Source organism: Chlorocebus sabaeus, chromosome 25, assembly GCF_047675955.1.
Source record: "Chlorocebus sabaeus isolate Y175 chromosome 25, mChlSab1.0.hap1, whole genome shotgun sequence".
In the NCBI taxonomy this organism is placed as follows: Eukaryota; Metazoa; Chordata; class Mammalia; order Primates; family Cercopithecidae; genus Chlorocebus; species Chlorocebus sabaeus.
The window spans coordinates 37,297,323-37,323,631 of NC_132928.1; the positions used below are offsets into that span (position 1 = coordinate 37,297,323).

At 33.1% G+C, this 26,309-nt stretch overlaps 1 protein-coding gene and 1 long non-coding RNA gene across 2 annotated transcripts in view; one reads left to right on the top strand and one right to left on the bottom strand.

Annotated features, from left to right (window-relative positions):
- LOC140710196 (uncharacterized) overlaps positions 1–26,309 on the top strand; it is a 161,441-nt gene that overhangs the window by 16,226 nt on the left and 118,906 nt on the right. The window lies entirely within an intron of this gene.
- Positions 22,805–26,309, bottom strand: part of RGS21 (regulator of G protein signaling 21) — a 50,176-nt gene continuing 46,671 nt past the window's right edge. The window contains exon 5 of the mRNA XM_007989117.3: positions 22,805–24,456. Within this exon, the coding sequence (XP_007987308.3) occupies positions 24,253–24,456 (204 nt within the window). The 3' untranslated portion in view covers positions 22,805–24,252. The remainder of the gene's footprint in view (positions 24,457–26,309) is intronic.

The following is a 26,309-nucleotide window of genomic DNA, read 5'->3' on the forward strand; positions in this document are numbered from 1 at the left end:
GATTTTAATCATTTATTTTCCAGCACCAGCACTAACACTTGATGAATCCTTGCATGATATTATTAGAATTTTAAAGAAGATTTAAGTGACTTTATGTTAAAATACTAGAACAGTGGTAATCAAAATCAACTGTACAAGTTCCTATGCGTGTAAATAACAGCTTGAATCACAAGATACTGTAAACGTTTAGAAGTGGAGATTTCTGTTTACCAACAAAAGTACTTCCTCCATGAGAAGCCTACAATTTAACAGACTTTATAATTCATATGCCTGTCAGCTCTGCAATTTTTTTCATTATTAACTGAATCATAAAATTATTTCACATTTGTATCATTTTAAACTTTCTCATGAAATTGGTTAACAATATTAATCAATAGCAAATTGTGAGTCTAAACTTTAATTTGCAAATAGCAAATTTGCACCTTAGTTAGCAATGGCTACAATTTTAGCCAGGTAAATTTTCAAAGAACAGATGCTCTAATGGCTTCGGGTCAAGTACATGAATGCTTGACAACATGTACTCACAATAGTTTATAACATTTTATCTGAGTCATCTTTGCAAATATCAATGTGCCAATAATGATGATACATGGGCAATTGTTGGGGGGACATTATTGTCTTCATTTACCTGCCAAATGTGCAATCAAGATGTTCACCTTTTAGATAGTTGTGAAATCTTTTCTTTAATGATCAGTTTTTTCCAATTTTGTGACCACTATTTTATTTCATAGGACATTTTAATTAAATTATTGAATCACAATCATGAGGTATGATGTTACATTCTAATATTTAATGAAGATCTGACATGACTTGAATGGTTCTTGTGTTATCGTTGAATTGACTGATCATGTCTCTTCAGCACAAGAGGTTACAGTTGGTATACTTTTTATAATAGCAGTTATAGCAAAGAATGCAGGCATGGACTTCATAAAACATATATAAAGAAAATTAACAATGTCTGCTCTGCACCAAGTTTGGTGACAAAACAGTAGAGTTCTGAACTTATGACAACTATAAGGAACAATGCTTTTGTCAATAGTAAGTATGCTATTTTATTCTTTTAGCTTCAGTTAAACATTTTATGAAAGCTATGAAGTATATTGGCATTAAGTATATTTTAAAAATGAGTAACAATAAAAGAAGATGAAAAACAACAACTGTTACCAAATTGTTTAATATGTAGGAAGTTTTAGATAATGGCGAATATTTAATCTGAGTGCAGCCAAATTTTTTGCCATTAGAAGTAGCTTTATTCTTTGTAACTCCCTTTTACAACCAGGTTATCATTTAAAAACAAAGGATTTTATTATCTATCAGAAATACACAAGAATTTGCAGAAGCTCAGGTTAAGATCAGGGTTAAGGTTAGCTATAGAAGGTGGCACCCCATATTTTGCTTTTTCCTGGTGATTTGGCATTAAAAAGGGCAATTAAGCAATGTCTAAATCTTACTCTTTCATGCATGAGGTGTGTATACAATGGATTTCTCAAATTCAGGTATGAAGCTCCCCATCTACCTCCTCCACACCTCTTCCCTTCCACTCTGTGTTCCGGTAATAACCTGGAAGAAACTTTGACTCTTCATGAGAAAATTTAAATTATTTTTTAAAATTTAAACTATTTCCTTTAAAAAATGTAAGCACATTCTGAATTATCTGGATGATTATGTTGTAACTGAGTATATTTAGGCCTTTTGGAGCCCATATCTGTTTTATTGTTATTTTTATTCATTTTAGACAGTAACTCTTAACATAAAATTTACCATCTTAACCATTTTTAAGAACACATATGCAGTGTTGACTATATGCATATTGGTGTGCAACAGATCTCTTGAACCTTTTCATCCTGAAAAACTAAAAATCTATACCCATTGAAAAACTCCCCTCTGATGGTTGATTTTAGGCATCAATTCTGCTGGATTAAGGGATACCCAGATAGCTGATAAGGCATTAATTGTTCTCAGTGCTTTGATAGGAACTGAGCTCACCTGTTTTCTGCTGAAAGGCAGGCCCAGGTGATTTGGCTTTTGGTGAGTATGAGGGGCTGCCCCAGGTGTGTCTATGAGAGTGTTTCTGGAGGAGATTGGCAATGAGGAAAATCTGTCCTTAATGTGGGCGGGCATGATCTGTCTGGGGTCCAGGATGGAACAAAAAGGTGGAGAAAGGGCAAATTCTTGCTCTCTTTTCCAGAGCCAGAATGCCCTCTCCTGCTCTTAGATTTCAGAACTCCTGACTCTGTTCTTTAGACTCTGGGACTCACAGCAGTGGCCCATTCAGGCCCTTGAGACTTTAGCCTCACACTAAGAGACCACTGGAATCTCTAGTTCTGTGGCCTTCAGACTTGGATTGAGCCACGCTACTGGCTTCCCTGTTTCTCCGGCTTGCAGACGGCTCCTCGTGGGACTTCCACTTTCCATTATTGGGTGAGTCAATTCCTCTAATAAATCCCTTTTCATATATCTGTCTCTACATATATCTTATTCGTTCTGTCTTTCTGAAGAAGCCTGGTTAAAACATCCCCCTTTCCATTTTTAGCCAGCACCTCCCTGGCAAACACTGTTCTACTTTCTAAGAGTTTGACTATTTCAGATACTTCAAGTAAGTAGAATCATACAGTACAGTCATATGCCACATAATTATGTCTTAAGCAATGCAACACTGTGTAATCTTAAGAGACCATGTTTATATATATGCTATATATATGCTCACTCTCTATATATTTATATATATGTGCAAACCATGGTCCCTTAAGATTATAATGTAGCTAAAAATGAATGCCTAGTGATGTCAAAGGTGTCATAATTTTACAGTACAATGCATTACTTATATGTTTGCAGTGATGCTGGTGTAAACAAACCTACTGCACTACCAGTCACATAAAATTTTAGCACATATAATTAAGTACAGTGAATAATACTGGATAAAATTAATAAATGACTATGTTACTGGCATGTATTTACTACAATATACCTTTAATATTATTGTAGAATGTACTCCTTCTACATATAAAAATAGTTAACTGTAAAACAGCTGCAGACAGGTCCTTCAGGAGGTATTCCAGAAGAAGGTACTGTTATCATGGGAGATGACAGCTCTAGGCATGTTATTGCCCCAGAAGACCTTCTAGTGGGACAAGATGTGGAGGTGGAAGACAAGGATATTGATGATCTTGACCCTGTGTAGGCCTAGGCTAATGTATGTGTTTGTGTCTCAGTTTTTAACAAAAAAGTTTAAATAAATAAATTCCAAAATTAAAAAAATACTTATAAAGATACACAGAAAGACAATGTTTTTGCACCATTGTAGAACTTTGTACAATGTGTTTGTGTTTAAATGTAAGTGTTATTACAAAGGAGTCAAAAAGTTTTAAAAAAATTGAAAAAGTTTACAAAGTCCAAAGCTAAGGTAATCTGTTCTTATTGAAGGAAGAAAACTATTTTAAAATAAATTTAGTGTCACCTAAATGTACAGTGATTATAAAGTCTACAGAGTGTACAGTAATATCCTAGGCCTTCACATTCACTTGCCACTCACTCACTGACTCACACAGAGCAGCTTCCAGTCCTGCAAACTTCATTCATGGTAAGTGCCCCACACAGGTGTACCATTTTAAATCTTTTATACTGCATTTTTACTATACTTTTCTATGTTTAGACACACAGATACTTACCATTGTGTTACATTTGCCTACAGTATTCAGTACAGTAACATGTTGAATGGGTTTGTGGCCTAGGAGCAATATGCTATGTCATTTTGCCTAGATGGGCACTAGGCTATACCAGTGTATTAGTGCATTTTCACACTGCTGATAAAGACATTCCCGAGACTGGGCAATTTAAAAAAGAAAGAGGTTTAATGGCCTCACAGTTCCATGTGATTGGGGAGGCCTTACAATCATGATGGAAGGTGAAAGGTACTTCTCACATGGCAGTAGACAAGAGAGTTTGTGCAGGAAAACTTTTTTAAAAAAACATTGGATATTGTGAGACTTATTCACTATCATGAGAACAGCATGAGAACAGCATGGGAAAGACCTGCCCCCTATAGTTCAATTACCTCCTACCAGGTACCTCTCACAGCATATGGGAATTCAAGATGAGATTTGGGTGGGGATGCCAAACTGTATCAACCACATATAATAAGTTTGTGTAAGTACTTTCATATTGTTTGCACAAAGATTATACTGCGTAATGACACATTTTTCAGAACATATTTCCATTGGTTATATGATGAATGGCTGTATTTTTTATGTGACTGGCTACCTCACTTCCTATCAGGATTTCTTGTTTTAAAGGTTGAATAATATTCCATTTTATACATAAACCACATCTTCTCTATTCCTTTGTTGATGGGCATTTAGGTTTCTTTTACTTCTGGGTTTTTGTAAATATTGCTGCTATAATGCAATGAACATGGGTAACATGTAAATATCTGTTTGAGATCCCTTTTTCAATTGTTTTGGATACATGCCTAAAAGTGAAATTACTGGATCATATGGTAATGTTATTTTTAAGTTTTTGAGAAATGTTCATACTGTTTTAATAGGGCCTGCACCATTTTATATTCCCAACAAAAGTGCACAGAGGTTTCAATTTCTCCATGTCCTCAGCAACACTTATTATTTTCTGTTTTGTTTTGTTTTGTTTGACAGTGACCATCCTAACAGTTGTGAGGTGATATCTCATTTTGTTTTGACTTGCACTTCTTTAATGTAAGGGAGCTTGAGCATCTTTTCACGTGCGTGTTTGCCATTTGTATTTTTATTTTAGGAGAAATGTCTATTTTTGTTCTTTGCCCATTTTTAGATTAGATTTTTTTTTTTCTGTTGCTGTTGAGTTGTAGGAATTTCTTCCATTTTTAAAGTTGCCTTTTTACTCTATTGGTTGTTTCTCTTTGCTAAGCAGAAGATTTTTTGATATACTCATTTGTTTATTTTTGCTTTTGTTGCCATATCCAAGAAATAATTGCCAAACACAAAGTCATGAATTTTTTCTCTATTCTGTTTTCTCTTGGGAGTTTTATAATTTCAGGTCTTGTGTTTAGGTCTTTAATCTATTTTGAGTTCACTTTTGTATATGGTGTGAGGTTAGGGTCCAACTTCATTCTTTTGTGGATATCTAGTTTTCTCTACACGATTTGTTAAAGAGTCCCCTTCCCCCATTTTATTTCCATCATAACTTTTGTGCAGCCTTTTCACCTTCGTTGGAGATCATTCGACTACATGCATCAGAGTTTATTTCTGGGATCTCTCTTTGGTTGTATGGGTCTAATACCTTTCTTTATACCAGTAGTAGACTGTTTTGAATACTGTAGTTTTATAAAACATTTTAAAATGAGGAATTATGAGGCCTCAAGCTTTTCTTTTGTTTCTCAGGATTGTTTTGTTATTCAGGGTCCTTTGGGATTCCATATGAATTTAATGATTTGTTTTTTATTTCTTTTCTGCAAAATAATGCCATTGGGATTTTGACAGGGATTTCAATGAACATATAGATTGCTTCAGTATAAATTTTTTACAAATATTAAGTCTTCTAATCCATGAACATGAAATGGCTTTCCATTTATTTGTGTCTTTAATTTTCCAGGAGTGTTTTTCAGTTTTCAGTGTATAAGTCTTTTGCTTCTTTGGTTAAGCTTATTACTAAGTATATTATTCTTTTTGATGCTATTATAAATGAAATTATTTCTTAATTTTCTTTTTGGATTATTTATTGTTAGTGTATAGAAACACACTAATTTTTGTGTATTGATTTTTTATCTGACAACTTTATTGAATTATTTTATTAGTCCTAACAATTTTCTGTTTGGGGGTGGAATTTTTTTAAAATATATAAATAATGTAATCTGCAAACAGATAATTTTGCTTCTTCCTTTTTTATTTAGATGACTTTTACTTCTTTTTCTTCCCTAATTGTTCTGATTAGGATTTCTAGCACTTGATGAGTAGAAGTGATGAGAGTGGGCATCCTTGCCTTGTTGCTGACCTTAGAGGAAAAGTTTTCAGTTTTCACCATGAGTGTGATATTAGGCTGTTGGCTTTTGACATATGGCCTTTACTATGTTAAGGTAATTTCCTTCTGTTTCTTGTTTCATTAGTTTTCTTTTTCTTTTTTAATTATAAAAGGGCGCCAAATTTTGTCAAATGCTTTTTCTTCATCAATTGAGATTGCATGTGATTTCATTCTGTTAAAGTGTTGTATTACATTGACAGATTTTTATATGTTGAATCTTCCTTGCATTCCAGGAATAATTTCTACTTGGTCATGATACATAATCCTGTTAATGATGCTGTTGCATTTGGTTTATTAGTATTTTATGGAAGATTTTTTGCATCAATATTCATCGGGGATTTTGGTGTGTAATTTTCTTGTAATATCTTTGTCTGCTTTTGGTACTATGGTATTGCTGGCCTCATAAAATGAGTTCAGAAGTGTTTAATTTTAATTATCTTCACATTTTTGGAAGAGATTGACAAGAATTGGTGTTAATTTGCCTTTAAAAGTTTGGAGGAATTCTGCAGTGAAGCCACCTGATCCTCGGATTTTCTTCCTTGGGAGATTTTTGATTACTAATCCAATCTCATTAATTATAGGTCTTTTCAGCCTTTTTATTTCTTCATGATTCACTCTTAGCAGGTTGTACATTTCTAGGAGTTTACCCATTTCTTCTATGTTATCCAATTTGTTGGCATAAAATTGTTATTAGTATAATCATAGTAGTCTCTTATGAACTTTTTTTATTTCTGTGACACCAGTTCTGATGTCTCCTCTTTCTGTTTTTGAGTCTTTTATCTTTTGTCTTAGATTGGATAAGTGTTTTCTGATTTTATTAATCTTTTCACAAAAGAATTTGTTTTCCTCTTTCATCAGTGTTTGAAGTCAAGTGAAGTGAGACAGAAAAGAGTTCTTTGGGAAGCCCCCTGAAGAGCCAGAATATTGTAAACACACATTCCACTTTTCTCCATCCCTCCTAAGGAGGAAACCATGAACTGGCCACTTTCTCCCAATTACAGTGGACTTTATTGGCTTCTGTCCACAGTGTTACAAGGTCTATAGTTCTCCCATGAGCCACTGGGCTCTCTTGTTGTCCGTGCTCCCTGTGCCTCTAAAGTATATGACTTTTCATTGAGTTGGGCAAGACAGACACCAATCTCTTGGGCAGCTTTCTGAAAAGCCAGAATGTTGGATATACTTTCCATCTTCTCTTTCCCTCCATAGAGAGACGATGGAAGTTGGGATTTTTCTCTCAACCATAAACTGTGCTGGCTTGGGGGACAGGCTGATGCAGTTAAAATTAAGTTACTTTTCTTACCTACTTCAATGTGATTAGGCTTGTGTTTGAGCTTGCTGTGGATATTATGACTTCTTAATGGGTTTCTGAAGTTCTTACAAGGCTTTTCAGACTGTATATTATTGTTAAGTCTTGTTTCTATAGGTTAACAAAGCTCAGGGTTTCCTATTCTGTCATCTTGCTGATTTCACCTTCCCATATCTGGTTTTGTACTTGAGATCAAAATGGTTCCAAGTCGAAGGTCTACAATCCCTTATCTGAAACCCTTAGGGCCAGATATTTTCCATAGCTTTAGATTTGAGAAAGGTAACGCAGTACATACACTGAAAAGTATATACTTTCCCGAGGGAGGATGGGGAAATCACTGAAATCAATAGAAACAAACTTGAATCAAATCAAATTTTTATAATAACATATGTGGCTGTTCAAATAAGTGGGAAATAATGACTATAAATATACTCTTGTTAGATTGTATCAGGATTTTTAAAAATAAAAATCATTTGGATTTAAATCATTTTGAGGTGGAGAGTGAGGATAAGCAATTGTGAACAAGTAGTTCTTTACTTTCTTTGACAAATAAGGCAATAATACAGTGTCCTTAATATATAAATGATATGTACATGAAGTGGTGGTGGTAATGATTTAGTGGATGTGGTTATTAATTTATTGCCTCTAAGCTCAAAATTCACCCTTTTTATCTTATTTGTGAAAACGGACCTGAGCTTTTTAGATATTTTTCCTTTGGTAGCTGGCTCTAAGGATTTGCAAATAAAGGGTGTACAGCAACTTCAGTGCCTGGATCATTGAGTACATGCCAGCTAGCAGCTTTCCCTTGATACCACATTAGGCAGTCCTGTAGCAGACTGTCTCTGGTCAAATATCTCTCCATGAGTAGGTTTACCTGGCATTACAAAGAATTTGTTTCTGGCAAGTTCTACTGGTACAGTACTACAGTGATTTCTTTGTCATAAAATGAGCCACAGTTCTAGGTTCTAAATGTCGTTCCTGTGGGAACCCTTCCTTAAGTGTTCTGTCCCAACTCTAGAGGTAATAGTTGCACCTTATATTTGTTAATTTTGGATTTTTAAAATTCTCTTTACATCTAACTAGCAAATATGTTTTTACTCCAATCCAATGCAATAGTTAGTAATTCTTTATATTAAATGTTTCCTGTCCAAATTGTTCAGTTTCTCTCTCCTGATCAGACTCAGACTGATATAGTAGTCTCTTCATACAAATGTTTAACCATAGTTCAAATGGAGAAAGCTAGTGGAAAAATAGGAATTATCTATGGAACATACTAAAATCAAAAGAAATAATACTGTAGCTGCCAAAAGCACATTCACATTCTGAATTGTAATTTGACAACAGCAAACTAACTTGTTTTTGATCAAGATAAGTTAATGATGTTAATTTAAATTTACCTAATTTTAATATAGTTAAAACTGGGAGGGGGGAGGTTATTTAGTATTATTGGAATTATGAAAAATAGGAATCTATTCAGGTAACATTAAAATGAAAATAATATATCAATATTGGTTATGCACTTACATATTTTTCCGATTAAAATAGGTTTTTACCTGTTATGAGTTAAATTCTGTATCCTTCCAAATTGGTGAGTTGAAGTCCTAGCCCTCAGTACTTCAGGATGTGAACTTATTTGGAAATAGTATTGTTGCAGATATAACTAGTTAAGATAAAGTCATAAAAGTGGGAGGCCCCTAATGCAATATGACTTATGTTTTTATGAAAGGAGAGAATTCGGACACAAGCATGCATGCAGGTAGAACATTGTGCATATGTGAAGATGGCCATTTACCAGTCAGAGAAAGTGGCCTGGAACAGAGTCTCTCTTCAGAGCACTCAGAGTCAACCCTGTCAATATCTTGATTTCAGACTTCTGGCTTCTAAAACTCTGACACAATAAGTTTCTGTTGTTTAAGTCACCCAGTTTGTGACACTTCATTTCACCAGCCCTAGCACACTAATACAATATCTGATTAAGTTATAAAAAAGATACAGTTTTATCCTCTTCTGCAAATTTGCTCAATATTCTTGAAGCTTTTATACACAATTAATTGCTTAGCTGAAAAAAGTTTAAGGCATATCTATTCATAAGCTTCATTTTCTCTCCTAACTTCCAAGAATTTACTTGCAATATTATTTATTGAACTAACTAGAGCTTGAAAGTATCAATTTAAAATAATCTTTATGATGTTACTTTTTTTTTTTCCTGCCCCCTTTTCTCTGTTTACATGTTCATGTAACTTTAGAGAATAAAAAACCTTAGGACAAAATTGATCATCATATAGAAACTGTTAAGGTATAGAATACATAAATGTGATATATAATTAGACTGTAATGACACTTGAATCAAAAAGAATGTAAGGTAGAATGCATTGCATTCTTTATAATCATAATTAGTATAGTATATACATAATAAGCCTTTCTCTTTTTGTTCTTTTCCTTTTTTCATCGTTCCCACCTGTCAAGGCATTGATGCTTCTCTTTCTCTCTCACTTTTCTTTGGTATTACTCTCATGTAAATTACTCACAGTAAAAAAAATTTCCTGTCTCAATTGACATACAATTGTTTTCTTGAAAGATGGTAATTATTTAATTACATTTTAGTAGTTATTTTGTGTTCTAAGAACACATCATTTGTGTTCTTAGAGCTAAAGGAAATGGAAGTCAAGAAATCAGTAACATTAACAGATAGAAGAAAATTAGCCTCCGGATTCAATCTTTTCCTATAAATCATATTTGTTTGTTTCTATGACTAATGAATGCAGTATGGAAATTATTCACACTTCAGCAGCAACCTGGATAAAAACCCATTTTCAGAAGGCTTTGAATAAGAATAAAATTCAGCATTCATTATTTTAAATGCAAATGGTGGAATCTGAGTAGGATAAGAGTGTCAGAGTGGAAGGGCGTGTTTTCAGGCATTACAGAAAGCTGTCATGGTGACTAGGAGGCATAGCAACTTAATTATAAAAATAAATCTGAAAGAGTGAGTCAGGCACAGGTTTGCAATTTTACTCCTGTCAATGTTAGATGGAGACTATATCCTGAAAATCTGTTATCAGGATCCTGAGAAAAGCATTAGAGGAAGAACAGGATAACAGAAAATCATACTTTTATGAAGATAGAGATATAAAACATATTTATCTGCAGGTTATTTGAGATTCCAGCAACTATTTCTGGAACATTTTCTAAATTACAGTCAAGGAGTAATGTTTTAAGTGTGAAACAAAGAAAATAATATGTACTGATTTGTATTATATCACATATCTTGGGTTTTATAATGATAATTTTATACTCATCTTTTCCCATGAGTGTATTTTTCTCTGGCATTTCTCTTGATTATCATAAACTTAAATAAGTAGCAAAGACTAGGGCATACATATATTGAAATTCAGAGCAGAACATTAACTGGAAATCAATCCTAAATAATATGGCATCATTCTAAAGATAGAATATGTCCTCTCTCAGCTTGAGTATATTAGGGTAAAGTATCACTGAGATTAGTTTGAGAAATGTGGGATTGAAACCCTGCTCTGGGCAAAGAAGTCCTCGTAGCCACTGCTGTGAGCTCTGTAGGGGCCAGACCCCAAGGCCCTGGTGTGCAGCAATTAAGCTTAATTGGCTAGTTGGACTTCTTTGGGGGATTGTGGAGGAGCCTAATTAGCAGCAAGCAGTTGATTTTCCACCAAGGTGCTCTTTCACTTCTTCCCACATTTAGACTTTGAACTGAATGAAAGTTTAGAGGTGAATTTCCCCCCCAATGGTATGAATTTTGATGTGGAATGATCAGGTAGGAGGTTACTGTCTCCATGATGGAAACTTCATTCTAATTCTATAACCCATGTACAGTTCCCACTGGGAATCTCATCTGGCCATTACCTGGAGAGTTTCATGTGTTTAGTTTGTGAAACGTGGTTTTGTTAGTTGTTTCCCTACTCATGACCCCACCCTTCTAGAGAACAGGACCAAGGAAATAGGCAAGAGAGAGGCTACTTGATATATTTAAGGAACTGGTTACAGACATTTAGTCAAACTTTGATTGTTTTTAAATTTAATTTCACATGGACCATGAAAGGATAACAAAATCAAGGTGCTTTTAAACATGTCAACCATGTTCGTAAGCACTTTTAGAGTTTGTGACCAACTTATATCTAGTTTACAGAAAGCAAACAGACACTTCCAGCTTCAGTTTGTTGTGTTTTCTGCTTCCAGATTAGACATTACAGGAGTATTGAAAATGTGTTTACTGCATATGAAATGCTATCAAACTGCTTTGTGAAAGGAACGTTTCTTGCCCTGGAGGAGCTTATCATTCATGTAGAAAGAAGGTCAAAGAAATAGAATATTATGGTCAATAGAATTTTAGATGAACATTTTATTTAACATCTAGAAGCAGAAGTTTTCTTCCTTTCCAAGGCATTTCAACACTATATACATTTATCTTTCTAAAAGAAAATTTTGATTTTGTTATTCTGTTGCTGAAACTAAACTCCTTCAAAGCTTGTTCCTTACCCTGTACACAGAATGTGAGATGTTTTTTTGAAAGATTTATCTGAACTGTCCATCCCTGCCTAAGAACTTGATATATTCTTCCTCGAACTTTGCCCTTTTCTTTTCATAGCAAATGTGTCCTGGGCTTGTTTAATTTTCTCCCTGTTACTCAACTGTACTTTCCAAAGAAGCAGATATCCTACCTACCTTATGCATTTTTGTATTCCTAGAAACGAACTCACTGTGTGCCTCATATCAAGTATTCAATACAGATTTTTGGAGTATATGAACATTAATACCGCCAACTGGTGGCACATCATCAGGCAACAAAGCAAAACCAAAAAGAAAAGTTCTATTTCTCTTTTGTGTGGATACCTATAATCTTGATTTGTTATGTGTAGCTTGTAGAGAGGAGTGGTAGAATATCTAGGGACATCATATCTCCACATTCAGATTCAGCCATAGTAATCAGGAGACCAATGAATGCCAACAGATAAGACTAAATCATTTATTTAAATGTGGAGCTGGTTGGACATCTCTCCTTTCTTTCCTCCATACCTTTGGAAGCAAAGAGTATGAGCAAAGAGTATAGAAACTCATCACTATGAGTTTCCCCCATTCGTTTTCATGCCCTATCACTCTGTCTGGTAGATTTTTAGGACCAGTTAAAGCATAACTTTTCCCTCATCTTTCATTAGAGGTTCTTCCTACTCCAAACAAACACATAGGCACACACACCCAATTTTTCTTTCTCTCTCTTTTTTTTTTTTTTTTTTTTGAGACGGAGTCTTGCTTTCTCGCCCAGGCTGGAGTGCAGTGGCGCAACTTTGGCTCACAACTTTGTGAACAATGGTTCACGCCATTCTCCTGCTTCAGTCTCCCGAGTAGCTGGGACTACAGGCGCCCGCCACCACACCCGACTAATTTTTTGTATTTTTAGTAGAGACAGGGTTTCACCGTGTTAGCCAGGGTGGTCTCGATCTTCTGACCTCGTGATTCACCCACCTTGGCCTCCCAAAGTGCTGGGATTACAGGCCTTTCTTTCTCTCTTAAACTTCCCACTGCCTCACTTCCTTGATATACATGTCCACAGGGCCCTCTATCAGTGAATCCCTGTAATAATTTCCTTATAATGTGATCAGTGAAAGTAATATTTTATTTAACCCATTGAAATAAGTTTCTACGTCTTATTTACTTTTTTATCCATCACAGTTAGGAAACAACCTAACGGTTAGTTATTTCCTAGACTGCTTAATGGTTGAAAGGACCATTTAGATGACTGAGCAAATGGATGAATGGATGGATGGATACATATAGAGACTGGAGCAGTAACTCTTTTTTCATTCATTGTCTGTCAACTTGGATTATTCTTACATTCCAACAACAGATTAGGTAGCTGAGAGTAAAAACTCTGCAGGAAGAAAATAATAGCAAAATAAGCAGCAAAATAAAAATACATAAAAAAACTTATTGCAGGTACTCATCCTCATTCTTAGATGTTATGCATCAACATATCAATTTACTTAAGACATTTTTGCATTTTGTGGAGATTTTTGTTAGTGTTGGAGTACAGATAGCGTAAATTTTAAAATTTTAACACCAAAAAATAAAACTAATTTTAATGCATTGTTTTGATTATAGTTTTTCTTAAAACTTCTTACTGTAGTGTATTTAGTGCATGCATAAATTATATCTGTGTACTGGATAGATTAGCAAATTGATAGGCAGCTGTCTTGTGCCACTTATAGAGGAAAAGGTGTTTAATTATTTTCAAAATGTATATAATATTAGAATTTTGTATTATCCTAAATATACACAAGATGATTTAAACAAAGGGAATTACGGCTTTGTTATACCACAGCAACGGGCTCTCAGGAATACAGCAACAAAGTACATGAAGCTGACTTTCAAGTGGGCAACCTTGCTCTTCTGCAATGTTGCATAACTACGATATGGAACCACAAGTAGTGTGATATAACTAAAACTATGTATGGTAAATTTAGGATTTACAATGATGACTTCTTGTTAGAAGACAGTAAACAGTAGATCTGAGAGCAGTAAAGTTTCAGTTGAGTCATTGCACTCGTGACACTTATTTTAAATGCAATCTGTTTAGCCCAAAGTATTACCAACTTTAGAAAACACATGCCTCTTTCACAGGGCGTTTCTCTTAACAATTTGTAGGCAGCCTGTTGAAGAGCTTTCAAAGAGAAAAATCTCATCTCATACAAAATAATGTACTTTAATATATTTTCATTGAGAATATCTTCTCTAACAAAAAATGACTACTACCTTTTTCTGTCGATTATTATCTCCTGCTCTTGGGGAGTGGCTTCCTGCAAGGTCAAATGTGCCTCTGTAGTCACAATTCACACAATAAAATGTCTGAGCATTCTCTCCATGTTCCTTGAAATAAGATTAGTTATATTTTACTCTTTGGGTGGTCGTTAGGACACAGTTCTTTACAGGCTTCTCACGTCTTTGCCCATTTTGCAAGCAGAGGCACTGACTGCTTTGGTTTTGGTGCAATTTTTCGAGAATATTTGTATAGCAAATGGCCTTGGAAAGAGGCATAGTGTCTCTTTCCAGAGCAGAAGATAGGTATGTTTACTGCCCACTATAAAAGATTCAGGTCCTCTAAGCTTAGCTTTTCTCTTTTGTAATGCAAGCTGCAGAGTTTACAAGTGTCACCTGACTCTCTGAGCATCACCCTGTGGAAACTGGGACTGGAAGTTGCTGATGCTCTGGCTACTATTACTAGTAATACATATTACCAATAGTAACGTATATTACTATTGCTGTGAACTATAACATCTTTTTTCCAGTTCTAGGAGTCTGTGTCTTCTGCTAGTATTCATGAAATTGTAGAAGGTTAACTCGTTAGCTTGAAAATAGGGTAATATATCATTCACATTGAGGAAGAATGGTAAGGTAAGATATATTAAGCACTGAGATGTAGAATTAATTATGCTTTGGTTTTAACACATACTTGTAACGTATGTTCAGTAACGTCTGAGTTGTTACATGGAAGTTTAGAATTCTACTAGGAAGAAATGCTTCATTATAATATAGTATGTGCATTTATTCAGTGTTATATAGCAAGAGTAAAATTACATTTACATAATGTATTGCATAGCTCTTGAAAGCCAGTACACTGCCTCTTTTTGTCAAAAAGTTGGTACTTAGAATTCTAAGTTTAACATTTTAATCTTGAGAGGAAAGTAATCTTAAATGTTTTGCATTAAAAAATTTTCAGATACTTCCTACATAAAGTTCAATTATTTCCTTTTATTTCATGTTCCTAAGAAATCATATTTTTCCTAAGCATGTATATGAAATGCTTATACTTAATAAAATTTTTTCAATTCAAATATGATTATATATTAGAAGTTAGATCATTTATATATGTTTAATTAGTGCTATATTATTTCAAATTCATGAAATATTAAAAATTATAAGTTTGAGATTATTCTTTTAAAACTATTGTGAGGCCTAATTTGAACAACGATTTTAGATAACTCAAATACAGTTTTATAATGTATGCATTTCATAAAATAAAAAAATTAAATACCTAAAGATTTAAATATCTTTTATTTCATATTATAGATTTAATAAAGTAATTCAGCGTAATCATATTGTTATTATATGTTCAGAATTTTGAATTACCTGAGAAATGCAAATGCAGTGGGATATAATAGTATTCTTATGCAAATTTAGTACATTTTAATGTTAATTTATAATAGTGTCTGATTATTATATGTTAATAGTGAGAAATGTGTTTGAGATTAATGAGTTATGTGTATTTCATAGGTTTTCTTTTTTCAATGCCCTACCTTTCATAGATTAACCTGGATGTGCTGTCAGGGACTGGCTATTTTCATTGTGGGAAAATGAAATTTTACTCTCAAGAATCAATATTTTAGTAGATTTTACTCTCAAAAATATGATTTATTGTGCTTTTTTCTCCCTTGATTCATTTCTGGGTTTTGTTTCCACTACTCTTTTCATATTTACTTTCTTCATTTTCTTTTACTCTTCATTTCAGGTTTCTTTGCTTTTTCCTTTTAGCGTTTTACTCTTAGACATTGACTTCTTGGAGAAGAACAACTTCTGATTGCAACTACCCAACATAACAGTGAAAAACAATAGCAACTGGACTCCTTACTAAATATATATTTTTGTATAATGTAAAAGGAATAAGAACGTGAAATAAATTCTTTGAAAAGTACTTCACCAGAACTGTATGTTTGTGAATGTGCTTGTGTATGTGCATCAATGTGATTATGAGAAATGACAGAGTAAGCTGTTTAAAGTCAAACTCAAGTCCCATCTATGCAGCTTGCTTTGGGACATTTAGCTACTTAACTCTTTTTTCTCTCTGCTTTCTCATTTGTATAGTTAACAAATTATCCAAAATTTGGAAATAAGGCAAAGGAAAACTGCAATTTTTTTTCAGTGTCACCATAAAACATTGTGCCGCAGACTCACTCAGGGATTATTTTATTGCCTAGGGTAGGGGGTTGGCAAATTTTAACTCACAGGTGAAATCCAGCCCACATCCCATGCTTGTTCATTCTCTGAGCTAAAAATAGATTTTGCATTTTTAAAAAGTTGTAAAAAAAAGAAAAGATAAAGAAAGACAAATATGTGACAGAGACTTGACGTAGCTCACCAATACTAAAATATTTACAAATGAGCCTTCACAGAAAACATCTGTCTACCCCTGCTCTAAAGGAAGGAAGCATTCTTTGATTTAACTGTGCACTATTGATCAGGATTCAGACTCAGTGAAGGTAGATGATAACTAGAAGTTTAATAAATTACAAATGATTTTTGTCTGCTGGTGAGGCAATGATTTCTGTCTGCTTAAAAAACAAAACAAAACAAACAAAAAAACAACCCAACCGGGCACCATGGCTCATGCCTGTAATTCCAGCACTTTAGGAAGTGAGGCAGGCGAAACAACTGAGGTCAGGAGTTCGAGACCAACCTGGACACAATGGCAAAAATGTATCTCTTCTAAAAATACAAAAATTAACTGGGTGTGGTGGTGAGCGCCTTTAGTCCCAGCTACTCGGTAGGTTGAGGTAGGAGAATCGCTTGAACCCAGGAAGCAGAGGTTGCAGTGAGCTGAGATCTCGCCATTGCACTCCAGCCTGGGAGACAGGGAGAGACTCCATCTAAAAACAAAAAACAAAAACCAAGAAACAAAACCCTAAAGGACATAATGTTATCACTCTTTAAGACATTAACCATTTCCATATATCACTTTGTAATAATATTTCAGCATCTTTTAATTGGCTGTAAGTTCTTAGTCTCATTCTCTTTTGAAAAAGCTTTACTATCTGCTGGTTCCCTCATTAATTAAGAAAATAATCTTATTGACATGGCTTTATTTTATATTTGTATATGAATCATCTTTTTAACTTTTAGATATTTAAACTTCAACAATAAATGGGCAGTCTGCCATTTTCCTATTTAACTATCAACTCTTTCAGGGTTTTAATACAACATGGTCTTAGACAGTAAGTGGACTTTATTTGCTCATCTTAAATGTCAGTCTAGATGTTCTTTTAACAGAACTCCAATTAAGAACCTCTCAGGGTTATTCCAGTCTCCCCAGATTTTTCAAAGACTATTTTTTAGACTAGTTTTAGGTTCACAGCAAAATTAACAAGAAAGTACAGAGATTTCTTGCACCTGTCCTCACACATGCATCGCTTCCCCATTATCGACATCCCCAACAGAGTAGTATATTTGTTACAGTTGATGAACCTATATTGGCACATCATTATCATCTAGCGTCTAGATTTTACAATATGATTCTCCATTTTTTTAATGATCATGTTTGTAGAATAGTGAATTCTTATTGCTAGAGCTCATCTGCTGATACCAGTAGAGTTGTAGGTTTATCAACAACAGTTATGTTTCTCTTTTTCCTCAAGCTTCTTTATAAAAATTTTAATTATTGTTATTGCATGATTTAATTAAATAATATGCAATGAGATGAAATCAGTGCAGGGGGAGATTTAATTCAATGAAGTTGAAATTGAATGCTTTGCTATGGCTTTATTAAAGACATAACAAAGGTGAATTGCTAAATAATTGCTATGCAATTAAGTGTGGGTGAAGCAATAGCAAGAGATGGGTGTGTTTGGCTGTGACCAGGCCTCTACTTGGAAGCATCTAATTTTGAAAACACATGTGCTGCATATAAAGCAAAAGTTTGCCTATCAAATGGATATTTTGGAAACATAAAATAAATCATGCTATTTTGCCTCTATTTTTCATTGTTCAAGCAATATCAAAATGGAAATATCAATACAGATAAATCTGTACAAATAAAATGGAAACATAGAAGATCTGCTGAATCTTCACAGCTTCTCCTATTGACATGAAATTTTTTCCTATTTATCAAAGGATATTTATTTAAAGAAAGAAACAATTTTAGAAACATTTCAAAATAAATGTTTTTTAAATAAAATTTGTTCGCATTTCATAAATAGGTTCCAGTGATGAATGAGACATAAATAATTGAGTAGACAATGTTGCTGATTGGGGTTAATTAGTTTAAAAGCCATTCCCAGGGAGATTCTTCTCTCCTTAATCAACCCAAAGATCCAGGGTGCATTTAGTGAGGCATTCGGAAGGCATGGTGGAGCAGGTGTACCTTTTGCTCTAAATAGCTGAACTCTTCTCCTTTCTCAAGTAAAGAATTCAGGCAACTACTCTAAGATTCTGAGCACTGACTCCACAACTAGACTGGGGTTTCATATGTTTTTTGCATGCTTTGCCCATGAGAAGAATTCTCCTTCTCTTCTCTTCTTTGCATTTTTTCACACATCAATTTATAGTTTCTCTTTGTGAAGTCTCTGTTGACTCTGGTTTAACTAGTCCCTGTCTTTACAATTATACATTGATATATAGTGATATGAATTACCAATATTTATATCCACGTACACTATCCTGCAATTAACATTTATGCTGTAGTTTAGTTGCATATTTTACGTGAAAATAGAATTACTTTTCTTCTGTGAAAATAACATTGAACTGTGAGCTGTTATCCAAATGCTGTCTTTTTAGCTTACTGTGCACTTTTGAAAGACTTTTAAAAATCTTTTTTTGCCTTTCCACATTGCCTACGTCAGAAGTGTTAATTCAATGAGAAATTCTTATGACTCAACTAGTCAGATAGTAGTTATTGAGTGCTTAGGCATTTATAGTCATAGTCCTTCAAACTTGAGTTAAGAAATGTCCATTCACATGTCAGGGCTAATGACTGCATTTTAATCGTGGAAAAGAAGTATGTTTTACTTATATTTAGCCTCTTTTTTCAAAGTTATTGATTTAGAAAATAGATCTTCTGATTTGATTAATGCTGCTTTCATTTCCTTTTTGAAATGGAGATATTATGAAACACAACTTGTATAGACTTAAAAATAGCCAGGTGATATATGCCATTAACACTTTCAAAAAACAAAAATTTAAACAGAAATATAATATATGTGTATATTCATATAATATATATGTGTATATTCATATATACATGTAACCTTAGATTTTTCAACAAAGTTCTACATTTACTTTAAGGTACTATATTATAATACTATTTAATTTCCACTGGCTTCTACCACTTAGAAGCCATTTTCCCAGATGTAGTTTCTGTATTATTTAGTTTAAAACACAGTTAAGACTCATGGATTGAAATTTCAATCAATCTTTAACATTCTAGTGTTAGGGTTTATTTACTCTTTTGAAAGACTGCTTCTAGGTTAAAAACAAACAAACAAACCTGTGAAGGAATCTAAAGAATCACTGGACAGTAAACAATAATTTAAAAGAAAATTTTTAGCAGGTCAATCATAACTCCAACAGTTTAAATCTCTCTTACAGTGTTCTTGGTCTTTTACATGGATTATGTTGTGTTGTCATTAAAGATTCATATTCAGATATTAAACATTACTTTGAGTGATTAATAAATTTATTTTTTCTGCTAAATAATAGGCATTTTCTTTGTCTTTTCCTCATATGTAAGAAAAAACTTATAATTTTGAATTCATGATTATATCTTTGGGGAAAACATGATATATTTGAAACGTGCAATAAAAACAACAATTTAAAGGTATCATGATCAAAATATTTACTTCTTTAGACCTAAAACTGACACTATAAAAATAAGATATTTTAATTAAAATCTATAAGAAGTAAATGCAAGAATATTTAATATATCCAAGTTAAAAAAATTTAACTTTTTTCTTATTAGTTTTTAAAAAGAGCCAGCTATTTATTATATTTTATCTCTCAGCCATCATTGTTTACAAAATTAATGATCTAAATATTACAGCTTATTTTCCTAAATGCACGAAAGAAATAAACATATTAGAACAAAGAAATCATATTCATAAGGAATTAATTGCTTTAAAATCCTTATTTGTGAAAACAGAAATAAATGAAATTATGTTTTATGTGAAACTTCCAGGAATAATTAAACAATCATCACCCAAGAAAACAATGTGCATTGAATAAAGCAATTTTTGTTTCTTAGAAATATTCATAGCTGAATTTATTCTAGATATAACACAAATCATAAATACTCAATGGCTACCCAATAAGCTGATTAAACTTCATTGGAGATATATATAGATATAGATATATCTATATCTATATATATATATATTTTTTCTTTTCTTTTCCAGATATCTGGCCCTGTTTTTGCTTCTTAAAAGGAAAAGAAAGGCTAATGTGATTTCTTAAAAAAAATGCATTTTTAAGTAAATGTTATTTTCCCACTTTCTGTTATATTTGGAAGCATACTATGTTCATTTATTAATTTTAATTATACATAGACATTATATATTTCAACACACTCTGTAAGTAGTATTTATACAGAACAGATAAAAATTTCTCCAAAATGGCATAGCCGAGGTAAATAAGTTATCACTTAATATTCATTCCTGATCATTGCCCATTAAAATGCAGTGGCAAATCTGACAAAACAGTAAGAGGAAACTAGACTGTGTGACTCTTTATTCATATAATAACTGATTACTGCTGTGACAACATCCCACCTTTTTCACAGTTATGAAATGAGTTCACTTTAAATTAATTGGCATCATCATGAAATAAATTACCTGACCGTGTGGTTGGGAAGCAAATCAGGCCCACATTTGAATTAATTGGGGTGAAACTGTTATATAGGAATTTTGTGAGTGAAAACTAAGATATAATTTTTACATAGGAAATAAATGTAGGAGTAGCAATACTGAGACCAAATTGTCCGGTTTTGTTTTTAAGGAGAATTTTCTGGTTTTAGAATACATTTCTTAAGTTTTCCCACAATTATTTATTTATGTTAGGCATAGCCTACATGATTGGGAATATTGGCTAATTATCTTCCATATAGACAAAGAAAAGAAAGTTCAATCTAAATTTCAAGTCCAGGATAATGAACCTAAACTTTTCTTGAAATTTCAGGAAAGAAATTTAGACCATTTTCTAAAATTATGTTCCAGAATGCTACTATGGTATAAAAGGGCCAGGTTGATACTAAGCTTCATTAGAAAGGATATTGCAAAAGAAACTGAAAACACTTTTTTTCTCTTCTTTTATTATGTCAATATGTGTTTTCATCAATAATATCCTGAGTACACATAGTTGCTATATCACACAGAATTTTAAAAACTGTAGAGCAAAGTAACTAAAACAATGAAAATGGTTAGAATGAATTCTACATATAGACAGACTGAAGAAAACCCCCCAAAATAAAAGCAAATTTGGGAAGGGAAAGTTGGAGACTAGATTATGTTTGTAATGTCCTAAAGATTTTAGATTTTTACAATATAGTATGAGAAAAAAATTTGTTGATTATATCTTGAGGCAGAAATAGATCCTTTCTAGGCAAATGTAAGAAACTATATTTAAAAGAATCACTATTGATGGAATTATTAATACTTGAAATACAAATAAATTCAAAACGATTTTAGATAAATTCATGGATTGTAGTTCCATAATTCATTGTTAAAAAGGTAAGATCATCTTAGAAATATATCATTTTACTTCTTTAGGTCTGACTAGTGGAGGGCAAGCAGAAATTTCATTAAAACACATTCTGTGGAAACTTTCAGGAGGTGGAAAGCACTGTGCTTGGAAAAATCTTAGAGGGTCATTTCAATTTAAATATCTTGTAATCGTATTAATGTTTTACTGCTTACCTTAGTTTTTAATGTTAGCACCTCTTTTCTTAAAGTTGATGGAAACATTTTTAGGAAATGACGTTAAACAATCATTGAATATTTAAATACGTGTTTAAGGAATGTTAATGTGGTTATTCATTTCTTGCAAATTAATCCTTTTTACTTAAAATTTCATCCATAAAATTACTCATCAATGGTAACTGATTAAATAAAATAACATATGGCGTGAAAGAGACCACGTGTGTAAGATGTACATCTGATATTTTATTAAAAATCCTCACTGATAAGTATTCAAAAACCTGCAATTGTTTTCTTTTATTTAATCAGAATACCTAGAATTGTCACTTAGGGTGGGAGTGAGTTGAGGAGGTAGGTGTTGTTATTGAGGGTCTTTGGCTGGGATTCTATTAGAGGTCATTTAACATCCAATTTTCAACAAACCATTTTGACACCAGCCGTATTTTTTTAGGTACTATCAAGCACCTACGGTTTCTAGGTAGTGAAAGTTTGATTTGTGTCTTCTTTCACATCATTAGAGAAAACTTGAGAGGCAATCATTAAACATAAAGTCTTGCTCTATGGTAACGAGAAAGAAGTTGCAAACTGACTGTAAAGAGAAAATTGAAATACCTGATGAAAGGGATCATGTCTGGGTATTTAAGGATTAGTTGGAATTTAGATTCCAGACCTCAGAACAGTTCTAAATTGGAGAGAGGACTACACTCTTCTGTCAGAGCAGGGAGCCCATGTGGGAAAAGCACTGCTCTGACCAGCTTGGTCACTTACCAGCCTTGTGATCCGAGGAAATAACTGAGATTTTTTTCTTTTCACATCTAAAAGTGGGAATGTGCTTTTAATTTTTAAGATTCCTTTTATCCTCAAAAGTCTATTTCTTCTCTGAGAATAATTTTAAAGTTTCCCATTTAAATAGAGAGTAAATTAAGGTTGGAATCTCTAGAATAAATGTTAAAAATTATAGCTATTTTCCACTAAGTGCACCTTAAAGCACATTGAATGCTTCATAACCAATTTCTATTTATGTCTTCTTTTAAAGAATTTGCAAATGTACAGGGAATATTCCATTTGCATATGCTTAAATGTTTATTTTTCATGATGAAGGGGAGACAAAATTTTGTGTATCAAATGAGTAGTTTGTGAAAACATAAAATAAGCCATGCTATTTTTCCTCCATTTTTTAATGTTCAAACAATCTAAAAGTAGAAATACCAATACAGATAAATAAATATGTGCAAAGAAAATGGAAACATGGGAGATCTGTTGAATCCTTACAGCTTCTCATATTGAAATGAAATTATTCATATTTATCACAGGATATTTACATATAGAATTAAACAATTTTAGGAACATCTCAAAATAAACGCATTTAAAAAATTGTTTGAGTTTTACAAACAAGTATCAGTGCTGAAGGAGTGAATAGATACTTCCCCACAATTGAGTAGATAATGTTGCAAATTTTTGAATTTTATGACTTGCTATGTATTTCATCTTATAAGGATTTATCCATGCTCCTTAGTCTTCCACTTTCTTTTACATTTCCGTTAATATAAGAAAATCAGTATTCCCCACCCTTGAGGCCTTTTTCATACATAACTCATCACATTTCATATGTGATGCCATTGAATTGAGCCAAGTGATGTATTTTGAAAAACTTTGGTCCATGGTGCATTTAAGACATACATATAAATGTGTATACATTCCTGTGATTTTTTAAAAAATAATTTGAGAGGCATAGCGGTTTTCATAACCACCACACTATTAGAAATAGTTGGAAAGAAATTGTAGGAAAAAAAAAACCAGTTAAATATGTTAAATGAAGGCTTGTATTTTGGTTCAAAAATTCTCTTTTTACAAAAGTGAGTTTTTTTGAATAAAGCAATGGTATTTAAAATTGTGTATATGATGCTCAAAAGTCTTTCCTGCCACGTGAAGATATGTACAGTTTCTTACATTATAATGTAATAAGAGTAATCAGTTTTGGTTTAAGACTATATTGTATCTCCATAAACTTTCTTTGTACTCCCTCTGTAGGAGATTAAATAGCTGGTAAAGCAAATACGTTCTAAACAAATGAGTTAGAAATTCAGGCTTGATGTATAAAATGTTATTCGTCTATTTGCGTAAAAAATGTTTTCTAAATCCTAAAAACAAAACACAGGACAATGCATTGTGCTTGTATATTTAAAATATTGTAGCCCTGAAGTACAGTGACTAATTAGTTAACTTTTATCTTCCTCACAAAAAAGGGAGCCATTTTTTATGATTTGGAACCTGTTGGCTATTTACCAGTTTTTTATAGACCTCTGACTTTAGAAATCGAGGGAAAGAATCCTTGGCCATGAGGGAATAGATTAATTTCTGAGCCTCATCAAAGCATTTGAGTGTTGGTTCAGCAATATTCTTTGAGATGAGGTCTCTGGTGCTGAAGTCAATGTTAATCTGTGGAAAATAAGGTTGCATATCATTGGATTAGTTTAATCAAAGAACGTATAGTTTATATATACATATTATTTGAAATTCTTTCTAAACACAAAGCTAATTGGATGCAAAACAGCAGAAAGGTCATGTATTCATTTTCAAGAATGCAGAATACATGCTTAGTTTAATTATTTTTCCTTGCTTGAGAAGGGTAGCATTGACAGGAAACAGTGGTAAAACCTTATTTTGAGATTTATTTTTTAAAAAGGCAAAGTGAAAAAGCAAGTAAGACATTTTACAACTTTATATTTTTTCACCTACCTTTTGTTTTCTAACACTTTGACCTGAGTACATAAAATGTCATTTTCATAGGCAGAACTATTACTAGAATTTATTAGATTTGATTACACCAACTCATTCCCATTCTCCATATTTTCCTTTGTTCCTTACAACACTGCTTTTCCTTCTAATTTGTGTTTCTTTTTGTTTGATAAATGGATCAAATAACATCCCCTCTTCACTGATTCCCATCTCCCCCAAGGAACATATAGCTACATATAATCTACCTGTTTCTTTACCATTACCACATATAGGCATTTCCAGTGAGGTCTAATGGAGATCTATTATATTCTATTATATTGAAACACACTATTCACTTGAAAATATGTAAAATGCTCCAAACTTTCTTGTGGAGATACTAAGATCCCCACATATTTCATGATATATTCTGAGAAGCAGAAAAGTTTATATCCAAGTTATCTAACTTAAACTGAAAATAGTCATAAAGTTCAAAAGGGTTTTTTTTTTTTTTTCTTTTTTTCTTTTGCTCTTATCACCCGGACTGGAGTACGATGGCACAATCTCGGCTCACTGCAATCTTTACCTTCTGAATTCATGTAATTCTCCTGCCTCAGCCTCCCTAGTACCTGAGATTACAAGTGTGCTCCACCACCCCTGGCTAATTTTTGTATTATTAGTAGAGATGGGGTTTCATCATGTTGGCCAGGCTGGTCTTGAACTCCTGACCTCAGATGACCTGCCTGCCTCGGCCTCCCAAAGTGCTGGGACTATAGGGATGAGCCACCGTACCCAGCCTCAGAAGAGATTTTAATCTTAAAATTAAAAGCTCACCATAGGCGGATTCTGTATCTGTCTTATTCATCATTCTGTTTTCTAGCACTTAGCAGAATACCTACCACATAATAGTCAATCAATAAATATTTGTTAAATGGAATTTAAATGTCCCTTGGCAAAATGCAGGAGATGGTAAAAATGTTAGAATTTTGGATTCTGGAACTATAAATGACAAGTTATGGTGCATTAAATTGAGGTTAAACAATAGGCATAGACACCTGCAATCAAATTACTCCTCAGCTACTTGCTGTGTGTATGAGTGAAGTGGTTTCTATAATTTTCTTTTATCTTCAATTTCCATAGTGTAAAAGAGAATACTAATAGCACCTATCATAAAATGTTTTAAGGGTTAAATGACATAGGAATACCAAACTATTTTAATATTATTATTCTAGGAAGAAAAGAATAAAGAAAAAAAGTAATTTGAAAAGAATCATCAAAAGGCCACTATTTGCTCATAGATCTTTCCTTTCCTTTGGGACTTCAGCTACTCAGTGATCCCAGAATATACCTCCACTTTTCTTCCTTTGATTACCTTCTTGAGTCGCTCATCAAAGTTCCAGAACAAATGCCAAAATAATCTTAAGGGCCCGAAAACCTGGAATCAGTTGCCCGTTTATCATACAGGAAGACGCTGCAGGGCAGTGGAAACATTTGGGGATCCTTTCTAGTCTGTCCTCTAACACTTACGGCTTTGGTGACCTGGAGTGAGTTACCTTAATATTTCCGAGTTTCTGCTT